This window comes from Glossina fuscipes, unplaced genomic scaffold (assembly GCF_014805625.2).
Source record: "Glossina fuscipes isolate IAEA_lab_2018 unplaced genomic scaffold, Yale_Gfus_2 60, whole genome shotgun sequence".
Classification (NCBI taxonomy): Eukaryota; Metazoa; Arthropoda; class Insecta; order Diptera; family Glossinidae; genus Glossina; species Glossina fuscipes.
The window spans coordinates 6,422,125-6,444,896 of record NW_023998432.1 but is presented as its reverse complement, the minus strand read 5'-3'; the positions used below and the strand labels follow the sequence as shown (position 1 = coordinate 6,444,896).

Genomic DNA, 22,772 nt, shown 5'->3' with positions numbered 1-22,772 from the left:
ATTGGCCACCTATGTTTTTTAGTAGAATACTTATTTTAAAGCTTCTTTCTTATGTTTAGTTTCTGCCCCTGTTTTGTGTTGCTTTCCAATTTTTATTTTTCTTCATTAATAATACCCTGTATACGGTATAGATCGAATAATAAATGCTTTAGAGCAATTTCATGTTATATCTCTTTGCCGTGCATTCGGTTTAGATTGCATCTTGAATGCTTTAGAGCATTTTGTGATTCCTGTAAAGAAAAAACATTCTTTAATTTCTTAAAATTTCACTCCTTCTCCATGAGCATGCAATATATTTCAATATAAATAACATCTCAAAGAAAATCTGCAAGAATGGAATCTACTGTTTTACATCAAATAATGAACTAAACGTGCCGGTCATATGCGGAAGAAACGCAAAGAAATACAAACAATGTTTGGTGGTTTCGTAGAACTTTGTTCATTTTTTTGTCCTTTAGTTGGCATATTTACTCTTTGTTCTTGCAAAAGAAATTTAGAACTAATGGAATTATTTAATAATTTTACCGTAGAATAAAAACTACAGCTTTTACGGGAGGCGAGTTGACTGCGGCAAAATCAAATGGAAGAAATATGTTGGACATTCTTTTTTTGTATTCTGTTTTAATTTGTTATACAGAAAAAAGATCAAACAAATTTTCTTGATTGAATTATAAATAAAAGAAAACTGAAATCTTACCTCGAGCATTTGGAGGATATAGTTCAATAGCAATAATAATTATCATAAGTGCAAAAGGTTTCTCCATTATCAATATTTCACGAATCTTCGAAAGACAAAGCATTGAAAATTCATTTTTGGTTACCACATTTTAAGATATTATCATTATTATAATTTTAGACTACTGAAATAAATTCTTATACAAAAAGAAAAAAGATATGGAGCACCAGCAACACAGGCTATCGGCTCTAATTTATAAAACTATGGTAGATATTGAGCCTAGTAGTTTTAATAAAGCAATATATTGCATTGATATTCTGTTCTGTAGCTGATATTAGAATTTCCATAGGATTAGCCGCTCCAAATGCAAAACTCCTAGCCAAGGAAAAGTTAAGGAAGTAACAGAGAATGTGTTTTATAGTGAGAATTTTTCCACAATTACAGATTGGGGAGGAAGACTTCTTTAAGATCTATAAGTGAGTTGCATGGCCAAGGCGAATTCTCAAAAAGGGTTTGGATCTTGATTTTCTCAACATTTGTTGGATATAAAGGTACAATTGATTGAGGGTTAATAAAAGAGTAGCGCTGATGATGGTGTTGTTGATTTCCTTCTGCAATTTTTTCTTTAATTTTTCTTCCAATGTATCTTTGAAGATCCATCTTTTCCATGACATCATCCATAACTAGAGGTGCAGAAGCAGCATACTTCGATGCCCGATCAGACTTCTCATTTTTCAATAAACCGATATGACTTGGTATTGTGATGATTGAGAAGAACCTGTCCTGAAGCATCTACCACGGCGTACGCAGGTGGCAGACCAGAAGATAAAAGACTCCAACAATTACTCTCCACTACATGGGATTTTTCAACTTTTAGATTCCTGAAGACGTAATTTGGAGTATGTCCTTTCTTTTGCATAGACAGCGAAATATCAAAAGAGTTCTCTTTCAAAATCCATGGAGATTGAACACCAAAATAGCGGGAAATTTTTAAGGGAATGTTCAATTCCTTTGCAACGTACAAATAGTAGTCAATTGCAGAAGGTGGCTTCCGAATTTTCTTGGCAATAATAATCTTTCTCACATCTTCACCGAGAATAGATTTGCTTGAATTAAGAAGCTTGGGGACGATTTTAGCTTTTAACTCATAAAGTCTCTTTTCTAAAGTTGAGCGACCAGTTTCAATTATAATATTATTTATGGGCGTCGTCCGAAAAGCCTAACAAGTTGGTCTGAGGGCTTGGTGATAGACCAGTTTGAGGATATCGATATTAGATTTCAATAAATTATCACAGCATAGTCAATCTTGCTTAAAACAATAATTGCAATGACAAGTGCAAACATTACAGAGTATTGCAAGAGCGTATTGAATACTTTATACAACGTCACTTAATACTTCTTCCCTTATTTTCGTGATAAAAACTATAAATTTCATTTTATCTCCATATAAATGTATACTTTTATACGATCTCTCACAAGGTAGAGCGCCCGAGCTGCAAGTTCGCGTTCACGTTGACCAAATTCAACAAAGTTCTTTTTCTTGCTAAAGGCATTATTACTCTTCAACTATTTTCGCCAATGTACCTTAACCCCAACCTACCCTACCCCGTACCATAACCCATTTTTCATCGAACTCTTATAATTAAGTCCCAAAAATAGATCTATGTGGCCCAATTTCGATACAGTTAATTTTTATGCCAAATTTCTATCATAGATTAATTTTTATCGTAAAATATTGAAACATTAAAACATTTTCGTTTTTTTTTTCTTATGCAACGGCATTCACTATTAGAAACAAACGCACCAAATCCTATCAAAATATCTTAAAAATAGCTACCTGTGGACAAAAATATTCATGGGCAGACATCAAATAGTCAGACGCACTACGCCTTAAATCGATTCAGAAAATGATTCTGAATCTTATGCTGAACTCAACTCTTCATGCACAAACTTACTGACAGATATGCCGGGTGTGGAAACTTATCCAATGTATTATTGGATATACATATAACATCGCTATCTTGAAATTTGTGTTTGTATTTGTACATTAAATATAATTTTGTAAGAAATGATTAAATGGAAGACAATTGGCTAAGGTTGCAAAGCCAATGCAGTACCTTACGTAGTTTTGTAGGGATTTACGTTCATCAAACCGACCATAAATTGAGTAAATTGAGTCGTAGAAAAACTTAAAACTTGAGTAAATATTAATTCATAGTGAGTGTGGGATTCTAGTTTGTAGACTCTTGTTATGAACGACAGAAAACCAAAATTTGGCAGTGTCGAATTTTATGATAGATGATAGATTTATCTGCTATGCGTGATAGCAGACCTGCCATCCAGATTTAGGCTCTTCGTTTGCTTAACTTTAATTTTTCACATCTTTAACCTTTTTTGATATATTTGTTGCGGAGGTTTGCCGATGACTAACAATATAGCTACGCTTGGGTTAATTTTACAGTTAAGCGGGTAAAAGTGTTGCCATCGAAACGTCTTACCAGAATATAACTAAGTTAATATATGACATTTGGTATAGAGGTTTTTTTGTGGAAGCGACATTTATTAACTTAATATGGTCTGAAGGATTAGTAATTTATTGAAAGAAGTCCCTTAACAATGCACAAAAGCTTATCACGATGAGAATTTGGTGGTATAGACGCCTCTATTCATAATGAAATCCTTGAGTTCGAGCAATTATTAATGGTTTGAAAAGCAACGTGTAAGCAAAATGGTACGTGTAACATTTGCAAAACATCATTCAAACGACGTCCACAGGACAGGTTATGGATCCCTTTGAGGTCACTTGCGACGACTTGTCTAAACGAGCGAAGCTCGTCCATAAGTTAACGGACGTTCGTTTTCAAAGCGTCAAAAGTTCGAGGACTGTTCGCATAAACTCGGTTCTTTTTGTAACCCCACAGAAGCCCTAACACTGTGAAACGGTTTTTGACATGTCCACGAAGCGATAAAAAAACTCATAACTAGAGAAAACTCGATGCGAGAAATCGTCATCTAAACGCTGTTGTGCGAGCACCAAATAAGCGTATCTTTTACGCGCTACATAGTCAGCCAGCTTCAATTCCTGTGTAAGCTGAATTTTGTAAGGATGGAGATGCAAACGCAAAATTCGTCATAACGTGCTGCTAAGTAGATACATATGCTGCTTGCGCCGTGTGATGAATAAATTTGGAACTTCTTTGCCAAGTTGACGTACACCTCCAATATTTCAGACAAATGTGCGCTTGGATGAGGTGGGAGCCTTAACAAGTCTATTAAAAATCTTTAAATTTCACAGTTTTCCGCTCAGATGAACGATTACGTAGGAGGTAGTCTGCTCCTAATCCACGAAACGTACCTACTTACAGAATCAGTGTATTTGTAGTAAATTTTTAATATTTTAACACGTTCAGTGGTTGATGAACGATCCGTAATGCAAAATAAAAAAGATTATACTAAATATTTGATGGCCTGAATGATAGTTTTGTTTTACATACAAATTGGCAAATAAAGGACCGTGAGCAATGTTGATCAAGAGTTTGTTTGTTGGTTTTGATGGTTCCAGTTGACCGATAGGGTTACTGAAATCATTAGCGGAAAAGGCTACTTGTTGTTGAATTCACTTTTGAAGTTTGAATATTAGAAGTTTTTCTTATTTTTGGCTTCTGGGGTACCAATTCTGACCACTTTTCTTTAATATTTGATTATATTTACGTCCGATTATTGAACGTTCACGCCGTAAAACATTTTTCCTTATTGAAATACGTGTGTTAAACAATACGAGTAAATCGCGGCACTTCCATTATCTTTTTTTTAATTTAATATCATTTCACCTTTAACCATTGTCACTGCTCTACAAATCGACGACTAAGACTTTAAAGCAGCCATATTTATAAAATGTCTTTTCTTTGAAACTCAAAAGCTCATTAATTGTTCGCCATTCATATTTGTCCTAACTTTGCTTCAGAAAAATCCTTAAAATTATTATGTTACTTTATTATCATTCGTCACCGAAGGATAAACATATAATAGCCCCTCTGTTTGTAACATTCACAGAATGCTTATATATGTTTTAGCAAAACAAAACAAGCTTCTGACTCGGTTTGGCCGTGCCTCTCTAGCCCTCCGTCTTGGGGGGCGTTCTGCTTTTGGAAAAAAGTGAAATGGAAAACTGGGGCTGATCTTATGTAGCCTTTGTTATCAGCCACGCATCAACTTTATATATGGGCGTTTTACGCTTACAAAAGCACAAAAACGAGCACAAACATTAATCTAAAGCGTCAATAAATATTTACAGATAACATTTAAAAATCATTATGAGAGAGTGTCACAGGTCTGTTTATCAAAAGATTTGGGTCGAATTTTACTTTAGCAACAGAAAAAGCTTCTCTTCCGTTCTTTTCTGTCAAATATTTATTTCCAAGTAGTGCAGTATAAGTTTAAGAGAAACGTGATAATTAAAAACAATATAATTTGAACGACTTATTAAGCCACGGAAATGCTAAGAAGAACTGATTCGACTCCCAATGTATCCCAAAACCTCCGTTCATGTGCTTATCGCGCATCAAATTAATAAAATCGAATCTGCCGGCATAATGTGCGCCTACTCAGTAATTTCGTTACTTTAACACAGCATTTAATATAATTTCATTTGCCCGTTTGAGTGCTATCCAATCTGCTAATTACACTCAGTTATTATTATTTGTTTTATTGATGAATTACATTTTAATGCTATACAAATACATGTATATAAGGAAGTACGTATTTGCAATTATTGTCTCCACCTTACATCCGCCCTTGCGGGTACGATATACACCTACAGCTGCGAATTACTCCAATTTTTAATTATAATTGGCTTTATCACAAGTGCATAACACATGCATGCTTTTTTTACATTGAGGTATAATTTAAATTTTTAATTTCTCTAGTAATATAAATATACATGTACTCTTGGATAAGATTACGATTATAATGTGATTAGCCATTTGGTGGTCGTGTGTTCGAATTTCAAGTGCGGTAGAGTTTTTACTAAATCCGATAGCCTTAGATGGTAGTGTTTTAAGACTTAAGTCTTACAATTTATTTCTCTGGCTAAATTAATAATAATAATAATAATAATAAAATAAAGTAAAAAAATGTAACCATCGCTTTCACTGTTTGGGTGACACAGAGCACTACATCGTCACCCATTATTTTTCATTAACTTTTTTTTTTTTTATTATGGTCGTACAAAAATATCACAACAATGTGAAATATCCTTTCTTATATCTGCCAAATGAGTCGATAGCAAAATAGATATCGTTTCTAACAAATTTGACTTAGAATTGAATGTTCAGAGGTGCCTTTATAAAACAAAGCACCTGTAAAAGGAGAATAAAATCTAAAAAAAATTATTTTATGTATACAAAGAAATAAAGCAAAAATTTTAAATTTGTGAGAGATAGTAAGCTACGTAACTAACTATCATTACATCTTTGCCTTCTAACAAAAGAATACTTGAATATTTCTATACATCAATATATACTTGGCGTCATTATTTATATGTAAAAGGATCAATCACTATAAAACTTCTCACTCTATTTAATGGCGCCGTCTTGGAAAATAATAAAATTCATTGTTCGCATTTATTGAAATTACTTGCTTATGCTTTTTTTTTTTAGGTTGTTTAAAGGGGATGCATTAAGCATACATATAATTTAAAAAAAAAAAAATGTTTATACTATCATTGCCCAGAATTGGCATTTTCCCTTGGTTTTACTTTTGTAAAATATGTGATAAAACAAAATTGGGTGGATATAAAATTAAAAAAACAAAATGGGGCAAACTTTCCAAAAAGGTTGGAAATTTGACTATAGCGCAACGACATTTCAACGTTGTACATTCTGAAACGCGTGTAACAGTAGTAATAGAGAATGTGTTTTTGTTACTTGAGAAAAGATTTTGCAGATTATTTCATTTTACCGAGCAGATTCACTCTGAGAATTTTTTATTTTATATATTAATTAAGAATTTTTTTTTAAAAATATATCTGAAAATTGAAACGAAAATGGAACATTTACCTTTCATTTAGGTATTCTGAACTTTTCTTAAATACATAACATAAAGGTGAAATAGCACATGTTTCTTTTTTACGATTGGCATAGTAGCATAAAGCTGGCAACATTTACATAACTACACTGAATTAAATCAATTCTATATAGAACTTAATTTGTACTGCGAGCTCTATATAGAATACGACAAAAGCACCACTAATAATAATTATGCAGTAATACGAAGTAAAATTTCAACATCAAATGATTTCACAGAACACTTTTGTTGAAAAGTTATTTAAAAAAAATGGGAAAATTAAACTAATAATGTGTTAGAGGTAAAAACAACTAACTGTTCTTTTTAAAATAAAATAAAAACATTTTACTTAGTTTTATTTACTAGTCTCTAACCACTCAATCATGAGTACCTCAAAAAAGTGTAGATTTGAAAGCACTACAATATATTTTAGTCTACGTAATAACAGCATCGTGTGTAACAGATACAAATAACTGTGCAGGCAATTTTAAGACGTTTAGTGATTTTCAGAAGAACAAGTTTGGGCTTACTATATATTCACTTCGAATGGCTTGTATTGTTACACCGCCGATTTATAATGAGAGAGCCAATTAGTATTATTGTCATTATAACTGGTGTGATCACCGACCAATACAAATGCTAGTCAAAATTGACTCCTAGCCTACCTATCATAAATTCGACATCTTTGCATCGCCCAATCAAACAAACTTTTACCTTGGACATCTAATTTGTATAATTTACTTACATTATTGTGATACTTTCCAGTCATTTTTAAAAGCTAGCATCATTACGATCCATTTTCTTCTTTTTAATTTCACCAACATTTTCTGCATTTGTTCATTGTTAAAAAGAATCTAAGTTAGTTAAAAATACTAGTTCTGTATAAGTTCTGAGCGTTCTTCTCCAATTCTTTATACTAGTTCTATATAAAACGCGGCAAACACAACAAATCATAATAAGTTACAATCGTTACCACCTATCTGCATTATTCTACCAATCATAAACTGGAGTGAAATTGAATACTAGCGTTAGTAAGATATGGGACGGAATTACACATGAAAACAAGTTGGGATGACAACAGGTTTATATCAAGGTAAACAATTAATCGTAAAAACAATAAAAGTAAATATAAAGATTATATTCAATTATGGCCAAATCTTTAATATCCAACACCTTTAGCTTAAAAAAACGAAAAGTTTTAAATTTCTATATTGTTTAATATTATACGGTTTTTTTTTTCATTTTGCTACCGGTACTATACAACAGAATATACGTAGAAACTTTTGCCGCTATAGTTTTGAGTAATAAACAAAAAACTTCGATTTTCTACCTATCAAAAATACAAGCGATTTCAACTGTAGGCGTGTATGTGGACCGATTTAACCTATTTTTAATACCAACCTGCCTTCGTAATTTCCCAAAATTTGAAGGCAATGTCTTCTAGGCGAATATTTACGTCAGATAGACGGAGAGAAAGGCTTACAGGCATACTTAGATCGATTCAGAATTTGAAACTGATCATTTTATAAGGTCTGTGGAACTGCCTTCTGAGAACGAAGAAGGTAACTCCCTACGTCTGATATTTGCTATAAAAATGATAAAAAAATATTGTTTATTGATAAAATTTAGTTACTCCATTTAATGTAGGTATGAATTTTTGATTATTCACGGATTTCCACATACCCATTGCTATAGTTGTTCGGCAGGATAGCATAGCATAAACCTGACTTTTTAATCGACCAAGGCATGTCTATTACCCAATGTTAATTTGACCAAGATTATGGGTGGAATTTGCCCATTTGGAAATAGGCATACGCAAAACGTTAGTAGTTCTAGTGTTAAAACTCTTCATCATTTTCGTATGTACCGTCTGATGTTGTAAATTAATTAATTCATTTTAGTTTAGTGGTATTAGATGACAAATTAATATACGGAAAATTTTACATTATTTGGCAATTGTATTCTTGAACGATATTTTGTCAAAACTCAATTAATTTTTGCTTACGACATTGGAAAATTCATTCCAGACAGACAATTCATGCTAAATAGTGTATTAGGATATTAGACAAATTTATATAAAAATGTAAAATGTGAACGCCTTTACCATTTTTCATCTGTCTATTTTAGCAATGTTTTGCGTCTCGATTATTACCAGCGGAAATGTAAATCATTTTGGTTTCTTGCATATCAGTATTGTTCTATTGCGAAAAATTCCTTAACTGTAGAAGTTGTTATTATTTGAACTATAGTTCTAATGGCAAAAATTTTAGTGAATTATATTTTGTGAACATTAACTAAGCTTGGTTTTGAAAATCTACTGAGTATTTTCAATCGCTTGTAATAGATTTAGTGTGTTTTTGAAAAAGAAATAAAGGTATATTATTCTTAAAGCATTTTCTCACGCAATATACTTAATAGATCTATTTATTGCATTAAACCATATAACGTAAAATATGAATTCAAAAAGATTCTCTTTTTGTAGTTACCATCAAAAGATCGGTATGTATTTATTTTTCAACGTTTTTAGAACATGAATCGCGCCAAGCATGCCCTTCTGTGCAATTTCTCCGGTAAAGATTTAAGAGTATTACACTGAACATTTTTTGTTGATGTGTTTAAAATGAATATGTGTGCACAGAATTTCGACCACAGTTAAATATTATTTCTTTACTATAAAGTTTGCTGAATGGGGCTTTATATTATTTTAATGATATGCAAATGCATACAGAAGAAATTTACGCTAAACTACGTGTACTTAGAGACAAAGTTAAACAGACAAGCAAGAAAATATGTGATAATTGCAAGAAATTGAAATAACAATGAATAAGTAAACAAGCGAGTGACAGAAGAAAAATTCAACTACATATAAACACAGGTCAAATTTTTATTTAAGCCATACCATTGTGACCATAAAGCAAATGTAATTAATTTCGAGCGAATATATATTTCAGGGAAGTAAAGAAAGTTATGTTTACCTAGAAGCCAATCTTGTTCAGGTAATTGGCTAATTCATCAATTGGTTAGCTTTAATTTATAATCAAATAAATTTTCAAATCGTTCATCGATTTTATTTAAATGAAAATATATTGATCAATTATGAAATTTGCGTTATGCAATTGATATGAGAACATATTTCATTCAAAAAGAATCGGTAATTACTCATTTAAGTAACTTACGTTAGGTAATGTATTTGCTGAAATTACGGAAATATTTATGTCAATATATAATTCTATTTATTCGTGATGAATAATTTTTTGGGAGACGGCGGCTGTGCAAAATGATCGTAGCTTCTTAATTTTCTTCCCGACGCGATTGCAACTTGCAGCGTTTCTTAATTTTTTTTTTAATCGAAAAATCCTTGGCGATTATTCATTAAAATAATAAAAAGCGTCAACCACATGCAAGACACGCCTTGCAATCCTGCAGCACTTGGGATAAAAATGGAAAAATAACAAAGTGGGTATTCATATTCAGCTGCAGTAACAAAAGATTTTCGTGAGTACATTGTTCCGTACTTTCTTATTTCTATGTGACGAGCGCGATGACGATATGAAGGCCGTCGTCTGCATGAGTTTCCAGAAACCTGCCTGAAAGAGTCTGTATGAAAATGTGCGAGTAATTTAATAATTACTACAGTATAGTTAAACGTAAATGTTTTTGAAATTTTCCCCAACCGTTTCACAATTACCTTCCGTAAAGTTGCAAAAAAACGTTGAATGAAGAAAATGTGTAATAAGGCGACCATGTGCTCAATTTGAGTAACCATGTCTTAGAATTTTTAAGGCTTTTCATAGTCCAAGTTTAATAAGCCTTATGTTATGCGGTGTGCTTTAATTTATCAATGCGATTATGTATAGAAATATTTTTATTTTTTAATATTTCTAGACAAACTGGCAACATGTTTTATTTGTAAAGCTGACAACTGCCTTCGCACTAGACCACTTAAAAGGGGTCGCGGTCAACAGTATGATATTTTGGATGAAACTATACCAACTGGGGCGCGTGTATGCAATACGTGTCAATGCAAATCAGTGCGAGCCCGCTGCCCCAATTGTCCTCTACCCACATGCCCCAATCCAAAAGACCGAGCTAAGCGGTTGCGTAATATCCCAGCGCGACTTTATGACCTAGGAGCGGAGGTACGAGATCCCATCATAAAGGAATTCCAGATTCCTCTGCAAGCGACACGATGCTGTTCGGCCTGCTTAATGCGTATTCGTCGTAAATTAGATCCCCACATCAATCTAACTGATGAAGAACGACATACTGACGGCGATGAATCGGATGTAAGTACTTCTTCCTGCGATGAACGCGATGCAAGCGGAAGTGATACTGCATCTGTTGAAAGCCCAAAAAATCGTCAACGTCATAATACCCTCATAAAAGATACCGTACCAAAACCGTCACAAATGGTTTCAGTAACACCGGTTGTGAGTTTAGTAAGTGGCACGCCTTCTCTGCCGGATACGATTGCAACACCTACAGGCAACAGCACATCCAATGTTGCAATAACAAAGTCTGATGAACGTTTGTTACCGCCCCTTGGACATGCGCCTAAAAAGCAAAAAACGTCGGAAGAATATGACTCATCAGCTACAGAAACAGCTGACGAAGAAAATGAGAACTCCCCTGCCAATCGGCACAGCCCTAAAGTAATACTAAACAGCAGCAACACTAATGCTGCTGTAGTAAATGCTGGCAGTGGTTTGGGACCACCGCCTGTCTCAACAAATGGACCAATGTCCACTCCGATTCAAAGTCAACGTCACGATGTAACTTCGGGAGACTTGCAAGACTTTTTGTATACAGTCATCGAACGGTCGCTCAAGCAAAAAGGTCCACCTCCATCGAAAATGCCATCACAATCGACAACGATTAGTGTAACTAAACCCTTGCAACTCTCAGCAGAGTCAGGTAGAAGTAATAGTGATGCAATCAGCAGTAGCAGCAGCAACAATTCCAATAGCAACAATGATGTGACAATAGTTCGGGAATATCGAAATGATGGTTCCATTAAGCCACAGCAACAAGCCCACGGTCAACCTTTGTTAAGCAGTACTGTTACTACCAACAATTCCATGCAGAATATTAACATTCGACAACCCCAGCAGCAAACGCCAACCCTAAGAACAAACGTTTCAGTGTCGGGTGGACAACTTGAAAACTTGGCTACTCTCTCTGTAGTGAACTCGTACGTACCAAGTCAGCATTTACAGCCAACATCGCATAATATAATGCATCACCAGCAGCATGACATTAAAGCAACGATTACTCCAATGATAAAAAGTGGAAAAACCCCGACTCCGCCACATGTGCCACCACCTGAAACAATTATTTATGCCAGCACTCAACTTTCACGTAACAATGAGCCGGAACCACAGACCTTGGATTTGTCGATAAAAAAACCATCACGCGATGGAAATTCCCCCCATACCTCTTCTTCTGGATCATCAGTTAGTCTCTCTTGTTCGGCCGTTGAGCCAGTAACGTCACGGCATCAACAAATGGCATCAAACGGGTCTGGAAAACATGTTAATAATGTAGCTGCCATTTATCGCGGCTCAGAGTCTACTCAGCTAATTGGCGCCCCACCCAATCATACTTTTCTCTATCATACACACTCCACTAGTGTTGGAGTGGGTAAGGTACCACCCCCGGGTTCTCTTTATGTGTCGCAAGTACCTGTTCCTATGTCTATAACACAAACATCCGGTGGTTCCGCTACTAACAATGGAAATAGAGGCCAGTCAACTCAAACTCAATCCCCACAAGGACAGACATCACATTTGCAGCTGACTGCGCAACACGGTAAGAATATTAGTGGGGCGAACAAAATTCCTTCTAAGTTAAGTCCACAAATAATACACCCGCCGCCTCCACCATCGCACAGCCAAGCACCTTCGCCCTCACAGCCACAGCAACAGCTATTGGTTGGGCCAAAAGGTTCCATAACACACGGAACTCCAGTTAATAACGCCACTCAGCAAATAATTGTGCACCCTGCGCAGACAGGTGCTACTCTTAGCCCTAAATTTGACAACTTATTGCGTCAAACTCCACCTTCCTCTAACTCTATTGGTGCTGAAAGTAACAAGGTGGGTTCAATAACCCAGGGAACACCTATACACCTCCCTACTCATCACATGGACAATAAAAGGGCCTACGAATATAGTTTCAAATCTAGCCAGCGTCAGAGCCCTGCTCAACAGCAGCAACAACCCCCTCCCCAAGCATCTCAACAAAATGCTTACGCAGTGGGTCCGTATTCCAGACCTCCTTACACCGTAGAACAGCCATCTCCAGTGCTTAGCACCCGACAAATTGTTATGCATGATTATATAACATCCCAGCAAATGCAAGGCCAACAACAGCGTAGTATTCCGCGCAGTGGTAGCGCCAGCTCAGCAAGTGTTGGTAATTCCGGCAAAGAATCTCCTTCTTCTAGAAATAGTGGGTCTGGTTTAGTTTACTACGATAAAGAAAGAGGTCGAACAGAGTATTCAAGTAGGGCTTCACCAGCGGACCATGCAAATAGGTAACACTTATTAAAATTGACTCCGTAAAACTTACAATCATATTTTTACGTAAATTTTTAAGCACTCCTAGCCCTCATCGTACGCCACCACCCCCACGTCAAGGCGTTATTCAACGGCACAACACGGGGGGCTCGAAACCTCCATCGCCTGCAGCACCACCACAAAGTCGCATGCACGTTGTAATGCCCCACAATTATCCTCCAGGTGAGTTCGGTAAAAAACACAAAAAAGATCACAAAATATGAAAATAAAATTCGAATAACATTTTGCTTATTTAGCTGGACATGACGCTTTCAGTTCATTCGTTGATGTGGCGGTACAGCAACCTCAGCTACCAGTGCCTTCGCCAAAAGACGAAAAATTATCATCCACTTCAGCGACCGCGCCGTCACCTTCTGCGTCTACGCAACAACAACCGCTGCCATCTCATCATGACGCCATTCGATACCAAATGAATCGTGACCATATGGCTGCTCTGCAATTGCAACACCATCATCAACAACATGCGGCTGCCGCAGCTGTTGTTGCTCAACAGCAGCAAGCTGTAGTTGCTGCACAACAGCAGCAGTATCGACAACATCATGCGGCGAATGCAGTAGACATGCAACGACGTTTAGAACAAGCGAAACGTGATCAACGCATGCATAACGCAGCCTTAGAAAGAGATCGAGATTTGCAACAAAAACGCCAGGAACGAGAGCGTATTGAAAGAATGCACGTTGAGCGTTTAGACCGAGAACGGGAACAGCGAGAACGAGAGAGAGAACAACGTGAGAGAAATCGTGAAAGACGTGAACAGGAACTAGCTGCGGAAGATCGTGAACGTGATGGGCGGCGAATGGAACGTATCTATGCTGGCAATGCAACGACATCGGCTGCTACTGGAAGTCAGCATTATATTCGGGGACCACCAAGTGAAGCTGGACCTCCACGGTCTATTTCCGATAGAGAAAGAGATCTGTAAGTATCGTTTATAACATGTAATAATGTATCATAACCATTCGATGAGACATAAAAAGTTTTTCTCCTTCCTACTTTTTTTTCATTCTCGTTTTTACCAAATCTGTATTACTTTTTGCCATCGTCATTAATCGTCCACTGGTCAATAAACGTAATCTATATTTAACTTCGTGACTGTACTTGTGTATGTACCTTTACATGCGCAGATATCATAGAACCCATCCTGGCCAACCACCCTCAGAGGGCACATTGTCCGCCCAGACTTTAATTGATGCCATTATCAAACATCAAATTAGTCAAGGCAGCTCCGAACCGGGGGCGATAAGCATAAGTAGAGATTTAACACGATCATCATTCGTAAGTTTAATTCCAAGTAATTTATGATTTTACATTATGATGTATACATTTTTAGCAGTATAATTCACGTGATATTGGTCCGTCACGCCAGCATGCATCGAACGCTACACTTGCCAGTTTAGCAGCTGCCGAAAATAATGGTAAATCTTCGTCTCCTAATATTATTAACATAGACTTGGATAACGATCGTGCCGTGGGCTCCTCGTCAACACCGACTGGAAATCAGCATGAGCCCTCACCCTCTCCAAGTTCTCGTGGAGGACGCAGTAGTAGTGGAAGCTCATTGTCCACAAACTCTCAAGTAGCTTCATCTTCTCAGCAACCACCCCAAATGCGTACCAAAAACATAACTTTTGGTGAATTGACGGATACAATAATATCGAATGACTATGGACCTAATCCAGTGCATTTAAGGGGACCTCTACCATCAAATTTTATACCCTACATGCAAGATCCTCAGAACATTGTAACACCAGATCGTTGGAAATTTAACAGGCGTGTGCAGAAAGAAGTTGAAGCAGCTGCTAAAGGAAGTACAAATTCTCAACCAACATCGAGTTCCAACAGTGCAGCAAACCCTTCAAGCATGGGAGGGCGATCAAATACACCCGGCGATGAACGAAATATTATTCGAATGCCTCAAGCTGTAAGTCCGAGGAAATATATGCAAGATTTTATGATTCAACAGGCAGCAGCAGCCCACGATTATCATTATCAGCAGCACGGACCGCCAACAGCAAATTCACATGGCAGTTCAACGATGCGTTTGGCTGGTGGACCGTACGACACCAACAGCAATGTACAAACTACTTCTGGTGTTGGTCCAACTGGTTCCTCGGTGGTGCAAAACCATGCTTTTGACACTATGAAATATGTACAAAATCGCATTGTGGAAGTAATGCGCACTGAAGATGATCATAGAGCATCTAGTGGAGGTGCCAATGATGATCGTCATAATGACCACCGGAATAAGGAACAGCACGAACCATTGGCTCGCAAAACCCCTAATCAGTACGAAGAAAGAGACAATGGTAGACGGTCCTCCTCATCAGGTAATGATTCTGCACACAGTCAAACGTCTATAACGAGTTCGTATCAGCCGTCTCCGGTCACAACTTTTGCAGCAACAACATACGCGTACCCTTACAGTGCTCTAAATGTACCAAGTTCAGTTGCTAGTCTTCAAGCACCGCAACAAATAAATTTAAATACAACTCATCAAATGCCGCCTACCTCAATATCATCCTCCCAAAAGCAATTAAACCACGTACTTGCGGGAGGATCGGATGGCGGTGCCAATACAACTGTGAATACTGCGTCTAGTTCTGGTGCCAATCTTCAAACCAGTATGACAACTTCTTCGACGACAACTGAACCCAAACCTTTATTATCGGCTCAATACGAAGCTTTAAGTGACGAAGATTAGTTGTGACTGAATGCGTCTGCGATAGCGACTCGATGTCGTCAACAACCAGGGCAGCAGCAGCAACAGCAGCAGACGCAGTGGTATCAAGCGCAACAACAAGCACACTCCCCAATCACCCCCTACCACTTTCAATATAAACAGCCCCTTTCGGAGGAAATACCGAATCTTAAACATCATCATTACCCACAGCTATCAATATTGCCTTCACTGCACGTTCAACAACACTATAACGCTTGTAAATACAAGCTCGGGAATGAAAACCCGCGCATCCAATTGCAGCAGCATTATAGTAAGGGTAATGTGAAAACCAACAGCAGCAACCTCAAAAGTAACAATTCCTATTTTTAGCTCGAAGAGATTGTTAATACCGATTATAGAAGGGGATGACAGGTGTGGACTGAGTAATAAAACTTTTTTTTTAAGCTTAAGTTAAAAGTAAATTAAGTACATGTTCGCAAAAACAAAGTAAATGACAAATTCACATTACAAGCATTTCGTATGAGAATATAAAGTAAAAGAAGAAAATATAGAGAGAAAATAAAAAAGTATGTTCGTATGCGTTTCGGGATGGTCACAAATGTTTTCAACCATCTGCGTTGTGCTTGCCACATTTTCTCGCGCACTCTTTATCCACCATTAATTAAACATTAATTACCGCAAATTGCACACCACTTACGATAATTTAAACTAAAAGAAAATACATAAAATTAAATTTTATAAAATTTATTATATAAACATGCATAAAAATATATTTACACATAAATATTTGTTAGAAGAAAAAGAGCTAATAATAATAACAAAGAAGGAAAATTTACGCTATACATACGTACATATACTTTCATTTGTACATATGCATATATGCACATAGATATGTATATATATATATATATATACATATACATAAATGTATATATTTGTACACTTGTCATTTGTACATATACACATATGCACATAGATGTATATATATATATATATATATATATATATATATACATATACATAAATGTATATATTTGTACACTTGTCATTTGTACATATACACATATGCACATAGATGTATATATATATATATATATGTATATATGCGTGTAAGTATGCTCAACAAAGTTGTATTTTCGTTGAATTGCAATAAGTATCATAAATTATTGACGGCTTAAAAAGATCGGAAAAACCACCATAATGAGCAAAAATTTATTTGATGAACAGTTTCTTCTTGTTCCGCATGGTTCTACACAGTGTTCCTCCTAATTCAACGCGTTTTATATATTACAGCTTTTTACGTAATCTAAACTGGAATGTTCTTTGATAACACTTAATTTTAGGTGAATCGTTTAAAATTCGCTTCTCTTCCACAAGTATAAATATGTACGATGCCGATTTTTCTATATTCTTTCCAAGCACAAACGATTCCAAAACATACTGCTGAAATGCTAGAGATTATTACGTCAATATGAGAATGGATCTAAACACTAAAAAAAAGCGAGTAGAAAAGATTTGTTAGGTGTTATGTAAGCATAACCACTAATAAAAAAAATTGTGAAATATATGTTTAGAAATCAATTGTTGGCTGTTTACAACAAGAAATTATCTATATATATATATGCATATCTATATATATATATATATATATATATATATATATACATATATATATATACATAGATAATTTTACTTATCCAACTTCTTAGGTTGCTTAAAAATAAAATTGTTCGCGTATTGCAAGCTTTTCCTTTTAAATACCTAGAAGGAAACGAATAAATAAACGGTACATTTTTCTCACCATTTCACATAGTGTGTAAAATATATTGAATATACTATATAAAGAAATTTTTTTTTATTATAGCAAAGAAATATTTAAGTAAAACAAACGCTAAGACTTGAAATATATTTATATAAACACACTATATATAACAACATGTAAAAATAAATAAGAAGAAAATTAAATTATAACAGCTTTTCATAAACTATCAAGGAAAGCTAATAAAATTAAAATACAAATAGCAAAAAAAAAAAAAAAAGAATAAATAAAAAATATTAAAAGAGATATAAAAAAATTTTAAGAATGAAAAGATAAAAGAAGGTGAATACGTCAGAAAATTAATGTATCCGTACATACACAATAAAATAATAAACGTATTAGTTTCCGTTACTAAAAAAAATAATAAAACTTTCAATAATATAAAGATTTTAAGTATTTTGCGCAACACTATAGTTATAAATATACTGTAAAAACTATAAATATATTCACAAATGTATTGTTATATAAGTTGAATATAATAACAGCAACAAAATAATTAGTGCAATGTTCGTACTCTTACACACATCCTCATCAATAAATAGAAACGGACGCAGATGCACACACGCAAAGAAACAAACAGATCAGCAAACAGAAAAACACCCGTGTACGCCACACATATAATAATTAATATACAGTTTCAGTTTGAAAAGTTTGCATACGATTTTGTATCTTTATTTAATCAGAAGAAAAAAGTGTATAAGTATATGAAAAACAAACTGTAAAAAAAAATTGTAAGAAAGTTTAGTTAATATTTTTGTCTTAAGTTTTAAGCCTAAATTAATGAAAAGCACGAGAAGAGAAGGCACATGAAAAATAATAAATTGTAAAAATAAAAATTTCAGTTATTTAGTTTATAAAGAAATATAAAATATACACATCTGCATCCAATAAATAAGTATATATATAAGTATGTATATATATTATATATACTTATATATGTAGATATATATATATATATATATATATATATAGCTATATATATATATATATATATATATATATATATATATATATATATGTGTGTGTGTGTATAAAAAGAAAAAATAAATAAAATGAATAGCTTAAAAAATTTTGAAATTTTTCATACTTATAAACAACTTTTAATGACTAATTTTTCCATGTAACAAAGTAACATTAATTATAAAGTAACGATAATAACATAGAAACTTTTGTATTTATATTGAATAATGAACGCGCTCGCGGCGAAGCAAAGTTAAGGAGTTTCTCATTTCTTTTGTTTTCATTATTCTTAGTATATTGATTTTATGTCGACTGTAGTTAACCTTGTTTATACGATGTAAGTATATATAAGTAAGATTAATAATTATTAATACTATTATTTACATAATTTAGTGTATTAAGTTTTTGTTTACGTAGCAATTTATCTAATCATTTTTGCTCGTTTCATTAGAATGTTCTAAGCTTAAGTTCATTTTTTTATTAGAAATAAAATCGTGTTGTTTTTCTTTTCAGATTTTCACCATAATAAAATTAAAAATAATAATTCATAAAAAAGCTTTTTCTTTGTTTATCATCCAAATAATATCTAACAAAAAGGACAAAAACAATGTTTAACATGTTTCTGTAACTGATATAGTAATAATAATAATAATAATAATAATAATAATAATAATAATAATAAAAAATCACAGAAAAAGGGAATACCTTCACTCATCTTTTATGTTAGGATAAATAAATTTTGGAACACATACGAATGGCACTCATCACATGATTTCAAAAATGTACGAGAGATACAATCACGACTACTGTCATTAATATTTCAAATATCAACCTTTATGACGATTTATTACGAAGTGGGCTGTAATGCGTGACAATAACAAAATAATTATAACGTTACTTGCGCATGACAGGAGGTAGTAATATAAGTCGGTGTAGAAGAAAAAAAATAACATAATCTCAAGTGAAGCGCATAAGTGCATGCAACATCCTCTAGGTGGTTGCTGAAATAAACAAAGAGAAGAACGAATAATTCGTATTGTAACAAATAATACTTGTGCGCTTCCAAAAGTAGTGTATGATGATAATATCTAAAACATTTATTAATTGGAATAACAAGGAGGTTGAACTAAAACAGAAGTATTTACTTGTATTTAAATATAATAATAGTTTACGCACAAAAAACAAGGATAAAAAGTGAGTAGTTTAAGTTTCAAATACGTTGAATGTTTTTATGATTGGACGATTATAAAATAATGAAAACGTTGAACTTTCTTGCCATTATTATTATTAACGAAATGTGCCAAATGAGTATTATATACATATATAATATAAACCTGCTATGGTTAATTATCAAAAGAAACAAGTGTAAAGTTGAAAACTAGACGAGAGGCCATTTCACATAAATTTCGTAGCTATTGGGTCGTAGTCAAAGTAATATTGTTAACTGATATCTAAAGTCCATAGTAAAACAACCAAAGGAGGGACATAGAGTATTTGAATGACATATATGTAAATACCTTGAAGATTACGCTGTGAAAAATGTTTACCGCGCTAGATCAAGAGGGATACTACTTTAGCAAGTTTATCCAAAAGTTCATGCAACACGGGGATGTGTGCAAATATGCCGATACCAAAAGAAACTATGTGGCAGACTATTATATAAATAAACGTAAATTAGGTATTAAGAAAATAGTTTTTGATGAAATTATATCGGACGGTTGTTGCGAACGAAGCCATTCCTTAGAGGAATTTATGCTAATGGCCTTTCCTGCAAAAATTTGAAATTGTTAGCTCGAGAGCATGCTTTTTTAAAGTTTACCAATCGTGCAAATAAAAACCAAATCAAACCAAAATTTTGGCCCCTTAATTTTCTTTTTATCGCTTACCAAGCAGCAAAACATTGCTATCATGCCCAGCCGATTGGCTTTCCATGTAACGGAGTGCCTCCACACATGTTAATGCTACAAAATCTTCAATTACTCCCTAGAATTTCCGGTGGCACACCTTCGCATTCCTATTTATGATCCATTGCATTCACACCGCAGTTTCGTTTTCAACTCTTGTAACACCTCTGATAAAACAGTTAATAACGTGCTTTGTGCTATACTTACGGTATGGTCGTTACACGTCAGCCATTGCTATCCTCCTGAAACCGACAACTGTAGAGTCATGGCTAGCCGTAACGCAGGCAGTATATATGTGCTCCTAATATCTCCACTCATATCATTTTCCCCAGGACATAATGAAAAGCCGCTTTGGAAATTAGGAACTTCTGCATAAATCTATATGTAGCAACATATCATATGCCCTTTGGAAATATTAGAAACAATCTATTTACTCGTTTTGAGGTAACGCTAGTGGTCGGAAGCATCCCGCAAAGCCGTTCGCCCTAGTCTCATGGTGACCATTTCTTGTGTGTCGCAATTGTCCCTGTTCTCATCTTCAATGAACGAGCCTAAAGAAAAATTAGGATACATTGTTTCTAGAAATGTACGCATTGGTTAATATTCCTTATTTCAAATTGACATTTAATGGCTGAATGAAAAAATAGTAGATTATTTCCAGACTTAAAAAAGCAACTAAAAAGTATAATTATCAAAAAATTCTTGTTAGAGTTCGCTTAAGAATTTACTTCGTGCTTAGACATTTTACTTCATTAAATATGTTACACGAAAATAAGTTATACTTTGAAAAACCAAACTAAATGCGTAAAATATACATTACGTCTTTGCTCTACGCATAATTCTGGGAATTCCAACCACGTACGCATATGATCGACATAATCTAACTAAATTGTGACAAATATAGCGCAAAGCTACAATGCATACTTTTGAGAAGTGAGAATGAAAAAATTCACAGAGACCTCTAGAAGAAAAATTCATTCAAAAAATTCATTCAAAAAATTGAAAAAAAAATACACTCCATATTGAAAATTGTGTCCAAACAAAACAGTTCGTGTGGAAAGAGAATTTTTTTCTTTTAACACGTGTTTTTATTTTATTTACACGTGAAATTCAACTAATATAAACTAACAGCTGAATTTAACTGCTTCTTAGAAATAAAGTGTTATCAATAATGATTAAACAGTATTTAAAGAAAAATAAAGCAAAAATAAGAAAATAAAAAGAACAATATTCATGCAAAAGTAAACACAGATAAAAACATGTACATATCTAGCATGGAGGCACACCCATAACTGACACAAATCCTTATTAGAGATGAATCCCCAAACCGTAACAAACATGCAAAAACTTGAATATCAATATTAGTGAAAAAATGTAGTTGAATTTTCGAATCCTATGAAGTTCTCGAGATTAGAAGCTAATCCAGAGAAAACATAGGAGAGCGCGCGTATTTAGGAGAGTTGATTTAATACTTTTTAGTGAATCCGACATTGGGATTAAACTATAGATAGTACTTGGATTTTTGCAAAAGAATTGGAACAGCTCGTAATTATATCGACAATGTCTCAACTTTAAGAAAGTAAAGTTCCTAGAGAAACGATTCGGGGCATTGGGATTAAACTGTAGATACTACTTGGAGTTTTGCAAAGGTCTGTAAAAGAATTGGAACAGCTTGTAATTATATCGACAATGGCTCAACTTTAAGAAAGGATAGTTCCTAGAGAAACGATTCGGGGCATTGAAGTTTATCTTTCCAACTAACGTCGGTGAATGGACAACATTTATTGACTTAATTAAAAACGAAGCATCAGAGTTAAATCTACGTTTTTGAAGTGACGGCAAGGGCAGCGAAACCAATCTATTTTTGTAAAGAGGCAAGCAGAGAAGCGGGCCGCGGCCCGAATTCCTAATGATAAAGAGCAAAATTGGTTTTGAACGGATTCTTTTAAATCTATATTGTGCTTATAGGAAAGGTAGCACACAACAGACGCATATTAAAGTATTGGTCCCATTAAGTTCATATATGACCTCTTGTAACGTAAGGGTTGTCAAGCTCCTTAGATCGCCGTTGAATAGAATCAAGCCTATTGAC

The 22,772-nt window shown here is 34.4% G+C and overlaps 1 protein-coding gene and 1 long non-coding RNA gene across 10 annotated transcripts in view; one reads left to right on the top strand and one right to left on the bottom strand.

Annotated features, from left to right (window-relative positions):
• The window catches only part of LOC119637603, a 147,631-nt gene extending 130,861 nt beyond the window's left edge, over positions 1-16,770 (top strand). For 6 of the 9 annotated variants that reach the window (XM_038033767.1, XM_038033764.1, XM_038033770.1 and 3 more), the window contains 5 exons: positions 10,625-13,274; positions 13,337-13,479; positions 13,554-14,235; positions 14,442-14,592; positions 14,648-16,770. In XM_038033767.1, coding sequence (XP_037889695.1) covers positions 10,625-13,274; positions 13,337-13,479; positions 13,554-14,235; positions 14,442-14,592; positions 14,648-16,018 — 4,997 coding nt within the window. In that variant the 3' untranslated portion in view covers positions 16,019-16,770. The remainder of the gene's footprint in view (positions 1-10,624; positions 13,275-13,336; positions 13,480-13,553; positions 14,236-14,441; positions 14,593-14,647) is intronic. The other 3 variants (XR_005247290.1, XR_005247291.1, XM_038033769.1) reach the window with 3 other exon arrangements.
• A 2,163-nt stretch (positions 16,771-18,933) lies between these two features.
• Positions 18,934-21,967, bottom strand: LOC119637576. Its single transcript, XR_005247282.1, has 2 exons — positions 20,663-21,967; positions 18,934-19,777 (listed from the first exon to the last, which is right to left on the bottom strand). It is a non-coding gene; the product is annotated as an uncharacterized LOC119637576 (long non-coding RNA).
• Between the last annotated feature and the right edge of the window lie 805 nt (positions 21,968-22,772).